The sequence below is a fragment of the Hemitrygon akajei genome, chromosome 24 (genome assembly GCF_048418815.1).
Source record: "Hemitrygon akajei chromosome 24, sHemAka1.3, whole genome shotgun sequence".
In the NCBI taxonomy this organism is placed as follows: domain Eukaryota; kingdom Metazoa; phylum Chordata; class Chondrichthyes; order Myliobatiformes; family Dasyatidae; genus Hemitrygon; species Hemitrygon akajei.
The window spans coordinates 16,991,726-17,006,537 of record NC_133147.1 but is presented as its reverse complement, the minus strand read 5'-3'; the positions used below and the strand labels follow the sequence as shown (position 1 = coordinate 17,006,537).

The following is a 14,812-nucleotide window of genomic DNA, read 5'->3' as shown; positions in this document are numbered from 1 at the left end:
TGGTACGTATGAACAAGCCCCCATAAATATTAGTAAATTCAAATAAGAACCAGTCTTGATGGGGGAAGAAACTACTTACATGCAATTTTCTTGCCATTTCTTTCCCTATTGCTTATTTATTTATTATCATTTCTTTCTTTTTGTGTTTGCACAGTTTGTTGTCTTCTGCACACTGGTTGAACGTCCAAGTTGGTGTAGTTTTTCATCGATTCTATTACGGTTATTATTCTATTCTGGATTTATTGAGTATGCCCACAAGAAAATGGATCTGGGGGTTGTTTATGGTGACATGCATGTACTTTGATAATAGATTTGCCTGTACTTTGAACTTTGAGTAATCAGACACCATTGTCTCTTAAAAATGTAGATCGCCAGTATCATCATAGGAGGCTACTTACATAGTTATTTTAGTCAAGTCAAGTCGCTTTTTATTGTCATTTTGACCATAAACTACTGGTACGGTACACAGTAAAAACGAAACAACATTCCTCCAGGACATGGTGCTACATGAAACAACACAAAAACTAAACTAAACTACAGACCTACACAGGACTACATAAAGAGCACAAAACAGTGCAAGGCAGTACAATAATTAATGAATAATAAACAAGACAATAGGCACAGTAGAGGACAAATTTCAATATAATGATAAATGATGTAGATGTCAGTCTAGACTCTGAGTATTGAGGAGTCTGATGGCTTGTGGGAAGAAACTGTTGCACAGTCTGGTTGTGAGAACCCGAATGCTTCGGTACCTTTTGCCAGATGGCAGGAGGGAGAACAGTTTGTGTGAGGGGTGCATGGGGTCCTTCACAATGCTGTTAGCTTTGCGGGTGCAGCGTGTGGTGTAAATGTCTGTAATAGCAGGAAGGGAGACCACGATGATCTTCTCAGCTGACCTCACTAGCCACTGCAGAGTCGTGCGATCCGAGACGATGCAATTCCCAAACCAGGCAGTGATGCAGCTGCTCAGGATGCTCTCAATACAACCCCTGTAGAATGTGATGAGGATGGGGAGTGGGAGATGGACTTTTCTCAGCCTTCGTGGAAAGTAGAGAATTAGAACCAGGTTTAATATCATTGGCATATATCATGAAATGTGTTGTTTTTGCAGCAACAGTACAATGCAATACATAATAATAGAACTGTGAATTACAGTATTTGTATATTATTTATAATGTTCTTTTTTTAATTAGTTTTTTTATACATTTATGTTCTATTTTATATGGGTGTGTAAATAAAATAGTTGAATTAAATAGTAGGGCAAAAATGGAATTAAAAAAGTAGTGAGGTAGTGTTCATAGGTTCAATGTCCATTCAGAAATTTGATGACAAAGGAAAAGAAGCTGTTCCTCAGTCACTGAGTGTGTGTCTTCAAGCTCCAGTACCTCCTTCCTGATGGTCGCAATGAGCAGAGGGCATGTCGTGGCTGATGGGGGTTCTTAATGATGGATGCCACCTCTTTGAGGCATCGCTCCTTGAAGATGTCCTGGATACTATGGAGTCAAGTGCCCTTCTACCTTACCTTCTACATCTCCTACCTTAGGCCACAAACTTATCAATCACCCCTGATGAGTTATTAACTTCAAACTTTCTGCATATTCACTCAAAGATTTGACCTGCATGTGCATATAATGAGAGCTGTATAACTCATCTCCTTCTACCTTATCAACTTATCAATCACCCCTGCTGCGGACAGTTTCTGGAGGTCCAAGATTCATATGCTCCACGACCGTTGGACTAAGTGTAGGAGGGGACTATGTTGAAAAATAAATGTGCTAGGTTTTCTAAAATTGACTCTTTTTACCTTAGGCCATGAACTTATCAATCACCCCCCCTTACTGGTGCAACAACACTCTATTAAACAGTGTGACTTCCACAGATATTTCAATCTTATCAAAATCAGCCCTTGAGTGTGGCACAGCCTGATTCTGTACCATTGTAACCAGGCTGAGGAAGACAATAAATAAATGCTTACATTTTTGGCCCTCATCAATAATATTCATTACACACTGCAGAAGTATGGTTACTGTATAGAGTAATTTTTATGATTTTTCTGTTTTATAGACAAAATTAATGTGTGGATGTCTACAAAAACAGAACATTTTCTTGACCTGGGGTCAGTGTGTCTTATCCAAACATTTGGGTGTCATTTAAAAAAAAGTAAATTACCTTCTCCTTGACACTGAAAATACTTTATTTATTTGGGCCTCAGATAAAAATCCCCTTGACCCAATTAATTTCTACCAAATCTAAAAATTAGATTGTGGTGTCCTGACCCACTAATCTCCCTCCTGGTATGTATCCCTGCAAGTGAGAGAAATGCTACACCTGCCCATTCACTTTTTCCCTCGCCCAGACAGTCTTTCCAAGTAGGGCATCTGCTGGGGTCATCTATCCAGTGCTCCCAGTATGGCCTCCTCTACACTGGTGAGCCCTGACAGATATTGGGGGATTGCTTCGTTGGGCAGCTCCACTCCATCCACCAAAAACGCAACTTCCTGGTTGTCAACCATTTTAATTCTTATTCCCAATTCCCATTCCGACATGTTGGTCTCTGGCCTCCTCTTGTGCCAAGATGATGCCACCTTCAGGGTCGAGGAGCAACACATCATATTCCGCCTAGGTAGCCTCCAACCTGATGGCATGAATATCGGTTTCTTCTTAAGGTATTTTTTTCTCTTTTTTTCTTTTTTAACCCTCTCCCTTCCCTTTTCTTCAATTGCCCACTCTGCTTCTTACCTCTTCTCCTCACCCTGGTGTCCCCTTCGTCCTTTTTCCCTTTCTCCTCTGGCCAACCCTCCTCTCCTGTCAGATTCCTTCTTCTCCAGCGCTTTACCTTTCCCACCCACCTGGCTTTACCTATCATCTTCTAGTTTATCCTCCATTCCCGTCAACTGTTTATTTATTTCCATAAATGCTGCCTGACCTGAGATCCTCCTGTGTTTGAGTATGTTGTTGCGGTATGCAATAATCTTGTTAGTAATAATACTTACATATTATTCTGCTTGCAGAGCAGAAGTGTTTTGCCATTGCCTTGTTCTGGGCAGTGTCTTTACAAGATAGGTGACCCCAGCCATTCAGAGATTGTTTGCCTGGCGTCAGTGGTCGCATAACCAGGACTTGTGATGTGCACCGGCTGCTCATTCGAGCATCAACCACCTGCTCCCATGGTTTCACATGACCCTGATTGGGGGCTAAGCAGGTGCTACACCTTGACCAAGGGTGACCTGCAGGCTAGCGGAGGGAAGGAGCCCCTTACACCTCCTTTGGTAGAGGTGTATCTCCACACCACCAACCAAATACTAGTATACTATTTTTAAATATACGTTCAGATGAATGTAAAAGACTTTTATGAGTTGCCTTGTTCCAGCATCGGCAGAATCTCCTGTGTTTATACCTTGCATTTGTCTTTTTCAAGATTTCTTTTTCAATCCTACACTAACAGTGCAGACACTGAGGTTAATGATCTTATACAGTCCCTATTCATGCCCCCCCAACTTGAAAGTTTTCATGTTTTATTGTTTTACAACATTGAATCACAGTGGATTTAATTTGGCTTTTTCTGACACTGATCAACAAAAAAAAGACTTTTGTGTCAAAGTGAAAGCAGATCTCTACAGTGATCTAAATTAATTACAAATATAAAACGCAAAATAATTAATTGCTTAAATATTCACCCCCCCCCCTTTAATATGACACACCAAATTGTCACTGGTGCAGCCAATTACTTTTCAAAGTCATGTTATTAGTTAAATGGAGATCACCTGTGTGCAGTCACGGTGTTTCAACCGACAGTAGTAAAATACTACATCTGTATCTGGAAGGTCCTTCTGCTGGTGAGTAAATCTCCTAGCAAAAATTACAGCAGGAAGACAAAAGAACACTCCAAGCAACTCTATGAAAAGGTTATTGAAAAACACAAGTCAGGAGATAGATACAAGAACATCCCCTTGGAGTACAGTTAAAGTCAATCATCAAGAAATGGAAAGAATATGGCACAGCTGTAAATCTACCTAGAACAGACTGTCCTCAAAAAACTGAGTGAGCATGCAAGAAGGGGAGTAGTAAGGGAGGCCACCACGAGACCTATGACAACTCTGGAGGCACTATAAGCTTCAGTGGCTGAGATGGGAGAGACTGCGCATATAACAACTGTTGCCTGGGTGCTTCACCAGTTGCAAGCTTTATGGGAGAGTGGCAAAGAGAAAGCCACTGTTGAAAAACATTCACATGAATTCTTGGCTAGAGTTTTCCAGAAGGCATATGGGAGACTCTGAAATCAGCAGGAAGAAGGTTCTATGGTCTGATGAAACCAAATTGAGCTTTTTGGCCATCAGACTAAATGGTATGTTTGGCATAAGCAAAACACCACACATCATCAAAAACATACCATCCCTGCCGTGAAGCATGGTGGTAGCTGTATCATGCTGCAGGGATGCTTCCCTGCAGCAGCCCTGGAAAGCTTGTGTAGAGGGTAAAATGAGTTCAAAATACAGGGAAATCTTGGAGGAAAATCTGATGCGGTCTGCAAGAGAACTGTGACTTAGGAAAGATTTGTTTTCCGGCAAGACAGTGACCCCTAGCATAAAGCCAAAGCTCCACAGGAATGGCTTAAAAATGGCAAAACCAATGTACTGGAGTGGCCAAGTCAGAGACCAGACCTCAATCCAATTGAGAATTTGTGGCTGGACTTGAAAAGGGTTGTTCACTCACAATCCCCGTGCAATCTGACAGAGCTTGAGCAGTTTTGTAAAGAAGAATGGGGGGAAAATTGCAGTGTCCAGATGTGCAAAGCTGATAGAGACCTATCCACACAGACTCAAGGCTGGAATTACTGCCAAAGGTACATCTACTAAATACTGACCTGAAGGGGGTGAATAATTATGCAATTATTTTGTGTTTCATAATTGTAATAAACTTAGACCAATTTGTAGAAGTTTGTTTTCACTTTGACATGAAAGAGTCTTTTCTGTTGATCAGTGTCAAAAAAGCCAAATCCACTGTGATTCAGTGTTGTAAAACAATAAAACACAAAAACTTCCAAGGGACATGTAAAACTTTTTATAGGCACTATATTATCATAATTTGCATTGAATGAAATGCATCTTTTAAATTTATCAGAAACAGGTTTCAATGTACATGGGGCAAATAAATGAATCAGTTGTCACAGACACTTTTGCTATCCTAAGGAAAGCAATGCTTCACTATCCATTTGTATGTGTGTGTGTGTGTGTGTGGAACAAAACAAAAATCAAAATAATTGCCACTGCCTGCTACCCTAGGGAGCTGTTATACTTGCATGACACACACCCTGCTCCAATGATTGCTCCAAAAGGTGAATCCTTTATTAGTAACTCATTGTTTATCTCCACGGACTGCGGTGCATCGGGCTGCAAACTTTGCCGTTTCCTCAGCATTTGCCTGTTTTTTTAATGAGGCCAAGTTGCCAGCTCAACACTCATCCCACATGGATAGGAATTGTGCAAGGAGACAGCCAGATTCGAACTGGGGACCACTCTCCTTGAAGTCTGGAGCGCATGTCTCTACACCATCGACCAGCTAATTAGCAATGAGCAAACATACAATCTCGAAGTGATGAAGCTTAATTGTACCCAAGTGTAATCTAAGCGTAATTGAGCGATCAGCAAAAGATATGACGCGGCAAACTATGTCCCACGCGGCAAACTATGACAAAGCCTGAATACGTGACTTATTCCCTTCACTTTTACCACGCCCCCACTCATGTGACTAGTTACCGTAATAAACATAATAAACGCACAACGCAATACAATGCAGATAGTGAATTGATCCATAGCTCCTACAGTACATATAGTGGATGGTAAAGCCACATATAGTTCTCTAAGGACCAATCATACAACAGCTGTGTCTGAGAAGGTTTCTTTCAAAATAATTTTCAATCCCTTTGGTCGAGGTTTGTCTTTCTCATTGTGAAAGATGCATTCCATCTCCTGCAACGCTCACTAAAAGTAACGCTATGGGAGATAGCAAGTTCATCTCCACTGGCATTGTTGTTCAGGACCACTTGTGGTTTTACAGTGAGGTGGGGTGGGAGGACAAGGGATGATTGGAAAGGCAAGGTGGTGTAATTGATTCCTTGACTTTAACCTCATATTTTGGTTTCACCTGTAGTGAAAAGACAACCGTTACAGTAGTTCAGAAAGCAGAAAGATCAAGTTGGTTGGAGCAAATGGCTTTATTGTAGTGGGAGAAGTGATATCTCTCTCTCCCTCGTTAAGGAGAGTGAGGGAGCCAGTGGGACGTGGAAGTGTTGGGTTGAGCAGTAGTTTTGATGGGCTCTAGATCATCTAGATAGTGGGGGGGTGTAGATGCTTTTGCTGCTGCTTGTGAATGGGAGAAGGGAGGAGGGCTCTCGGGTTCTAACATTTTCCTGTCATTTATTATTTGTTTTTTTCTGTTTCATTGATGTCGGTGAAGAATAAGAATTTCAGGTTGTATGCATGCGCTGATATTCAATGGAACCATTGAACTATTGCAGTAATTAGTGGCTATCACTAATGACTAGTGACTAGGATAGGTTTTTATATGGATGAGATTTCAACTTGTCCTTCTGGGTCTTAAGTCTTGGCAGTTGGATTACGAGTGCAGTAACCTAACTGTACATCCCCTGACCAAGTTCACCAAGAAATAAGATTATATATCAGAATCAGGTTTAAAATCATCAGCCTATGTCGTGAAATTTGTTAACTTTGTGGCTGCAGTACAATACGATACATAACAGAGAAAGAATAGAAATAAAAAAGTAGTCAAGTAGTGTTCATGGGTTCAATGTCCATTCAGAAATCTGATGACAGAGGGGAAGAAGCTGTTCCTGAATCATTAAGCCTGGGCCTTCAGGCTTCTGTATCTCCTTCCAGTTGATAGCAATGAGAAGAGGGCATCCCTGGGTGATGGGGTCCTGAATGATGGATGCCACCTTTTTGAGGCATTGCTCCTTAGCATCAGGAGGCAATACAGGATGGAAACAGGCCCTTTGGCCCAACTCGGCTATGCTAACCACAGTGCCCACTAAACTAGCTCCATTTGCCTCCTATCCATCTACTTATCTAAATGTTATTTATTGTAACTGCCTCAGTCGCTTCCTCTGGCAACTCACTCAATAAAAGCAACAGCCTTTGTATGAAGAAGTTGCCTCTCCAGTCTCATTAAATTCTTAATCAAGAGAAAATTTGCAGATGCTAGAAATCTGGGCACTTTCACCTTTTACCTTAGACTTATACCCTCTAGATTTTGGTTTTCCATTTCCTCAGGAAAAAAGAAGCGTGCTTCCTGATTTTTTGTTTATGTCTGGACGTCTTATGTTCCAAACAATACAGTCCCAGCCTGCCCTATGTCTCAGACTCTTGAGTCATGGCAGCAGCCTTGTAAATCTGAGCAATGTTCTTTCCAATTTAATAATCTATTTCTTACCAAATCCCCCAAGATACTACCAATGGTTGGGAGAGGTGATGTAGAGGGCCAAGTTCGCTACTCAGCAACTTCTTGTATTCTCATGCATTTGAATTGCTATATCCAAGCAGAGACGTTCAACAGTACATGTAAAGACATTTGTTAGAGTGTTCGGAGATGCCAAACCTTTTAAAAAAGTAGATATGCTGACATGTGATTGCATTTTGGTGCTGAGCCTAGTAGTGGTCAATCATTGCATTAATGCCCAGTAAGTTTAAAGCTGCCTTAATTCTGGTTTAATTTCAATTCCCGTTCTGACGTGTCGGCCCATGGCTTCGTCTTGTGCCAAGATGAGGCTACCCTCCAATTGGAGGAGCAACACGTTATATTCCGTCTGGGTAGCTTCTAACCTGATGGCATGAATATCGATTTCTCCTTCCTGTAAAACAATGCCCCCCTTCCCTCTTCTTCTATTCCCCACTCTGACTTTTTACATCTTCTCACCTGCTCTTCAACCCTCTCCTCCTAGTGTTCACTCTCTTCTCCTGTCAGATTTCTTCTTCTCCAGCCCTTGCTCTTACCCAACCACCTTCTAACTTGACCTCCTTCCCCTTCCCTTTTTATTCTGGCGACTTCCCACTTAATTTCCAGTCCTGATGAAGGGTCTCAGCCCAAAAGATAGATAGATACTTTATTCATCCCCATGGGGAAATTCAACTTTTTTTCCAATGTCCCATACACTTGTTGTAGCAAAACTAATTACATACAATACTTAACTCAGTAAAAAATATGATATGCATCTAAATCACTATCTCAAAAAGCATTAATAATAGCTTTTAAAAAGTTCTTAAGTCCTGGCGGTTGAATTGTAAAGCCTAATGGCATTGGGGAGTATTGACCTCTTCATCCTGTCTGAGGAGCATTGCATCGATAGTAACCTGTCGCTGAAACTGCTTCTCTGTCTCTGGATGGTGCTATGTAGAGGATGTTCAGAGTTTTCCATAATTGACCGTAGCCTACTCAGCACCCTTCGCTCAGCTACCGATGTTAAACTCTCCAGTACTTTGCCCACGACAGAGCCCCCAGTACTTTGCCCACGACAGAGCCCGCCTTCCTTACCAGCTTATTAAGACGTGAGGCGTCCCTCTTCTTAATGCTTCCTCCCCAACACGCCACCACAAAGAAGAGGGCGCTCTCCACAACTGACCTATAGAACATCTTCAGCATCTCACTACAGACATTGAATGACGCCAACCTTCTAAGGAAGTACAGTCGACTCTGTGCCTTCCTGCACAAGGCATCTGTGTTGGCAGTCCAGTCTAGCTTCTCGTCTAACTGTACTCCCAGATACTTGTAGGTCTTAACCTGCTCCACACATTCTCCATTAATGATCACTGGCTCCATATGAGGCCTAGATCTCCTAAAGTCCACCACCATCTCCTTGGTCTTGGAAACGAAGACTCTTCTCTAGATTTTGCAAAAAGAAATTATACTTTCAATTGATGCAGCGTAAAGTTGTAGGTGCTATGTAAATTCAAGTCCTCGTCCATGGATTTTGCAAAAAAATAAATTGTGGCATATTAATTTCTAATTCCAATCGATGCAGCCTCAGGTATGTAAAGGCAAGTTGTCTTGGCAGCATTTTAAGTTTTAATTACAAATGGAATTCCGCCCTTGACAAACGTGCACCGAGTCTGACCCTGGGGGTCACCCAGGTTTGCTGAGGGACATTGTGACGTCATAGGGGCGCGGGGGCGTTGCCATACGTGATCGATGACGTCACAGGGGACGCATCCTTCCGCTCGGCGGGGGGGTGGTTGGGGAGAGAGAGAGAGGGAGAGAGAGAGGTGAGGCGAGCTGGTCACGTGAGCAGTGTCTACGCGCAACAGTGGAGAGCGAAGATGGCGGACGGAGAGAGCGAGCAGGCCCCCGAGCCCTTAACCGAGCGGCTGCGGCTCCTCCACGGCGAGCTGCGGAGGCGCGGCGTGTCCCAGGAGTCTTCTGCGCACTACTGCCAGCGCTTCTGCGAGGTGAGCGGCTGCCTGCAGGGTGGGCGTGGGTGGGGAAGGGTAAGAGGGTGGTCGGAGGGGGTTTGCACAGAGGCTCGGCTCCGAGGAGGAGGGGATGTGGTGTGGTGGAGGGGGGCCTCCTGTCCTCGCTCCCTGCCTACTGCCCGTATCCCGGCCCTCGGCCTTCCGATCCTCAGCCGCCAGTCCGCAGCAACAGCCCTCCCTCGTTCCCGTCCCTCGCCATTTCCGATCCTGCTTTTTGCAAACTATAATCTGCGGGAAAACATCGCGCTGCAAAAGTTAACCGTTAAGTCAGTGCTTGTTTGCTGTGCTTAGCTCTCGAGTACTAAATAGTTAAACGTGTTTTATTCCACCACCCCCCTCCTCCTCCTCCTTGCCCAGTGTTGCCTCCGTACTGAACAATAGCCTAAGCAATCAGGGGATAGTAGGGTGAAAAACAAGCAGCTAGATTTGTACATTGGTCCTCTTTCGCCACTAGAACGAAACACTCGATTATCTAGAATGTTTTCCTTGTGTAGTATTCCAAGTGTAATATTTTAATATTGCAGGAATTGTGGTGAAAATACTTGGTAGTTTTGCTGCAGCGACTGATCCCTTTTCTCACACTGCTTATCTGTTTAGGTCGGCAATTGATAGTGTTTTCGGCGGCTGCAAATACAACATATCTGTTTAAATTTCAGTGGATTTTTTTTTGCTTCTGTATAATTGAACTTTTGGTAAATTGAGTATTTTTAAGTGTTTTTTATATATATAAAGCTTTCTTGAAAATGACAAAGCTGCAGTAGTTTGTTGATATTCTGTGGGGATAATGGTTGTGCGGTTTTGTATGTTGCTTGTTTAATCTGGAAGTGTTGTAAGACCTTGTGAAATCGCTCAAAATAAGCCTAAGATTTCTAATTAAAAGAAAATACAATTGTGACTTTTTATTCCTCTTGTAACTTTTAAAATATAGATAAAAATACTTATCTGATGATTTGCATTTTCAGTACAATTTTTCTTTATAATTTCAGTGGATTGTCATGTTTCCTGCTAATGGAAGTTTACGTATGCTTAAGTTTAAATATTAAGTATGGATCTGATACTGAATTCAGCTAGGTAGAAGCCACATCCTTCCTCATTGATCTTAATTGTTCTTTGGTAGACATGCGAAGGTGATTAGTAGTATTGCTTTTTTAGCAAGGATAAAGCATTCCACCAGTGCAGTAGCTGTGTATGCTATGGTAGAGTATAAGTGTAGTGATACTTTAATCAGAATCAGGTTTATTATTATCAGCATATGTCGTGAAATTTGTTGACTTTGCGACAGCGGCACAATGCAATATATAATAGTGAAAAAAACTGAATAACAGTCAGTATATATTAAGTATTTAAATTAAATAAATAATGCAAAAATAGAAATAAAATGTGTGGTGAGGTAGTGTTCATTCATGGGTTCGGTGTCCGTTCGGAAATCAGCTGGGAGAAGAAGCTGATCCTGAATCATTGAGTGTGCCTCCTTCCTGATGCTGGCAATGAGAACAGGGCATGACTTGGGTGATGAGGGTACATAATGATATACTGCCTTTTTGAGGCATTGCTCCTTGAAGATGTCCTGGGTACTACAGAGGCTAATACCTAAGATGGAGCTGACAACTTTATAACTTTATGCAGTTTATTTTGATCCTGTACAGTAGCCCCCCCCCCCAATACCGGATGGTGGCACAGCCAATTAGAATGCTCTCTATGGTGCATTTGTAGAAAACTTCAAATGTTTTTGAGAGACATACCGTATCTTCTCAAACTCTTAATGAAATATCGCCACTGTTGTGCCTTCTTTGTAGCTGCAGTGATATGTTGGGTCCAGGTTAGATCCCTGGAACTTGAAATTACTCACTCTCTCCACTTCTGGTCCCTCTGTATAGTTGAGCTTTTGGAATGTCATATAGTGCATAATGTGACATATATGTCTTATTTTGCATATTTAAAAACCTTGCAAATACTATTCAACTCCAAGTGGCTTAATTTAGGTAATCCATTTTGTTTTAAAAATTCCATGCAGTCTTTGGGCCCTCTGCTCTGGGATATGGGTTCAGTGAGCTCTCGGGAGCTTAGGATCTTATTTGGTCTGTGGTTTAAAAAAATATACATAATGTTGTAGATTAGTCATTATTTTGTGGCATTCAACAGTGCTTGATCATGTTTTAATGAATTAATTTAGTTCACATTTAGTTAATGCTTCACCTGTGTTTAACACATATTTTATCCATTATTGTTTCCTATTCTGTTATGTCACCTTTCTCAAAGAAATTTCACAAAATTTTTATAGTTTCAGGTTGTATATTGAATTTTATTACAAATAAATACATGATAAGGTAACAGCTGTTTGCAAGCAATGAAAGGAATGCTTTACCCTCAGGGTGGAAGAGCACAAGCTTATATTCTGTCTGGGGAGCCTCCAACCTCTTCAACTTGGGTATGAACATCAAACTTGGGTAATTGCCCACCCCACACCCATCATCACCTTCAGTATTCCTCTCTTCACCTTATCTCCTTACCTGCCTATCACCTCCCTTTGGTGCTCCTTCCTCTTCTCTTTTTCCATGGCCTTCTGTCCTATCAGATTCCCATTCTCCATCTCTTTCACCATCCAACTTCCGAGCTCTTTACTTCATCCCTTTCCCTCTCCCAGTTTCACCTATCACCTACTACCTTGTACTTCCTCTACTTCCCCCTTCCCCCCCCCCCACCTTACTCTGACTTCTCGTCTCTCTTTTCCAGTCTTGATGAAGAGTCTCGGATTGAAACGTCGATTGTTTACTCTTTTCCATAGATGCTGCCTGGCCTGCTGAGTTCCTCCAGCATTTTTGTGTGTATTTGAACCTTTTGAGTTGTTTTGTAGAATAATTTCAACCTGAGGTTTTTGAGTAATTTGGTGCCTTTACAGTATCTTTAAGGTAGGACAAACCTGGTTGTTGTGTTATGAGAAATGAGATCAGGCAACAATAATTACATATAATACAGCACTCTAATAAACTTGCTCTCCATGCTCTTTGAAAGTAAACATTGGTGTTTGAATGCTTTGGTCCCAATCAGATAAAAGTTTTGGTTGAATAATTGATTTCATCGCAAAGCATGGTTTATCTCAATGATTTCCCATGTTCCAATGTCTATTTCTCCAAAGGTTGTTTGTGAGGGATAATGCAGTTGTCTGCATAATTTCTGCTGGTGTTTCCTTTGTGGTTGCTTGGGAAATGTGTGACAAATTGTGTCTGATGTCACACTGGTTGTCATGGTTCCTGGTGAATTGGAGAGGGAGTCGGGCAGAAAGGTGTTGAGTATTAGATGTTCAAACAGTGCAGATTTGTTTGGTCATTGATTTGTCATGCTTGGTTGAAAACAAACACACCAGATTCACTGAGCACCTTGGATTGCTAATGTATTTCACAGACGATATCCAGATATCACAATATCTGATGCACCTCATGTCAAACCTTACTGCCACCTTTACTTTTGATTTTCCACCCAGCCTGACTGTCAAGTGTTTGGAAGATCGAAGCCATTCTCTTCAGTTTCCAAAATAGTCTGAACTTTGTTTTCATTGTGGTCCATTCTACCAACTCAGACTAGCCAATACCGTTCACAACTGTGAAGTGAACTTTATCAAAATCTGCCACCAGAACTGCCTCCTTATAATATTCACTGCAACTCTCACTCTGGATCTTTGTTATGGTTGGACTCCACTATTTCATTGCTTGCCTTGTTGACCTTCCTCCATCTCCCACCCCATACCTTATTTCCATACTCCATAATTTTCCTGAAGAACGGTCTCAGCCCAGAATTTCAACTGTTTATTCATTTCTGACTTGCTGAGTTACTCCAGCATTTTGTCTGTTTGACCTCTTCTGCTTCCTTGGTTTTATTTGCTTCACACGTGGCTACGGTGCATTCAGCTTCCTTGATCGCAGGATTGGGAATTACCTGCTACAAAACCCCTCTCTATTCTATTCTTTTATGATTCTGTTGAAAGCTTTCCCCATTGACTGAACGTTTCTGATTTCGTTGAATTCATTTTATTGTGTCCAGGTGTCTATTGTTAGATGGCGTCATTATTCTGTGTTCGAGGCAGCACACAAATGAATTTTGCTATTGCAATGCCATGGGAGTGGTGCCAACCCACCACTTGGTGCAGACTTACCTGTTTCAAAATGCCAGTGAAAGCATTGGGTTATTTCTTTTGCTTTGAAATTTAAAAACATTGATAGAAATTGCAAATCTATGTTTGGAACAGAATGTGATGTACAAGCTAGGAAAGGAAATCTAGTCAGGGTAACTGTTCAGGATAGATGAAAGAAGATTGGCATCAAAGCCTTTTCTAATAACAAAAAAACCTGTACGTATAAAAGCACAAATTACATTTTGCAGTAGTGTTTGCATCTTGAAGTAGTAATCATTGGACTATCTTGATTTTAAAAAATAGCTTTTCGAATGGAAGATAATTTTTACTGTACTATTCGGGTAAGAGTTCACTGTCTCTCATGGCAAGACATGGTGTTTGTCATTTAATTGCCAGAATGTAATTGGTGTGGTTACGTGCAAATGATTAGTTGTGTGATGTCAAGTACAGACATTGAAATACTGAATGGGTTCTTTGTGACACAACTCATTTATCCAACGTTCAGCCTAGTGGCATGTCTTCAGTTCTAGTGTCCAAAAAGGTAACATCTTCTGTAAGCACACTAATGGCACTCACCTCTCTGCTATCTCTACAGACTGAATTGTCAGATTATTTTTCTTCCCTCCAACATTGTCTTCCCTCCAAAAATGTATCCAAACTACTGACTTGCTAACAACAGCTTGAGACTGAATCAAATAGTTTGCATGGTGGTGTCGAGTTTGACCTTGCATTGAACTGCTGACTGCACTGCCTTGCTAGTACATGAACACTCAATTTCTATCCCTCTAGTATTGTCTGTCTTTAGTGAGCATTATCGGAGGTGAAATCCTCTTTTAACATTGTACACCCAGCCTTCACAGGTCTGGTACATTCTTACCTGGCCAATTTCATCCTGCCTCTGAAGTGGATCAGCCAAACTGCAGGTGCTTTTGTTTGAAATAACTAATCAGAATTGGGTTTAATATCACAGGCATATGTCGTGAAATTTGTGTCAGCAGTACATTGCAATATATAATAATAAAGCAGTATATATACTGTAAGTCATGGGTTTAATGTATATATTAAATAATTAGTGCAAAAATGGAAATAAAGTAGTGAGGTAGTGTTCCTGGGTTCGGTGTCCATTCAGAAATCAGATGGCAGAGGGGAAGGAGTTGTTCCTGAATCATTGAGTGTGTTTCTTCAGACTTCTGTGCCT

General features: G+C 41.5%; 1 protein-coding gene across 1 annotated transcript in view; it reads left to right on the top strand.

Moving 5' to 3' along the window:
• Positions 1-9,278: 9,278 nt before the first annotated feature.
• rlf (RLF zinc finger) overlaps positions 9,279-14,812 on the top strand; it is a 70,001-nt gene continuing 64,467 nt past the window's right edge. Inside the window, exon 1 of the mRNA XM_073028411.1 lies at positions 9,279-9,461. Within this exon, the coding sequence (XP_072884512.1) occupies positions 9,333-9,461 (129 nt within the window). The 5' untranslated portion in view covers positions 9,279-9,332. The remainder of the gene's footprint in view (positions 9,462-14,812) is intronic.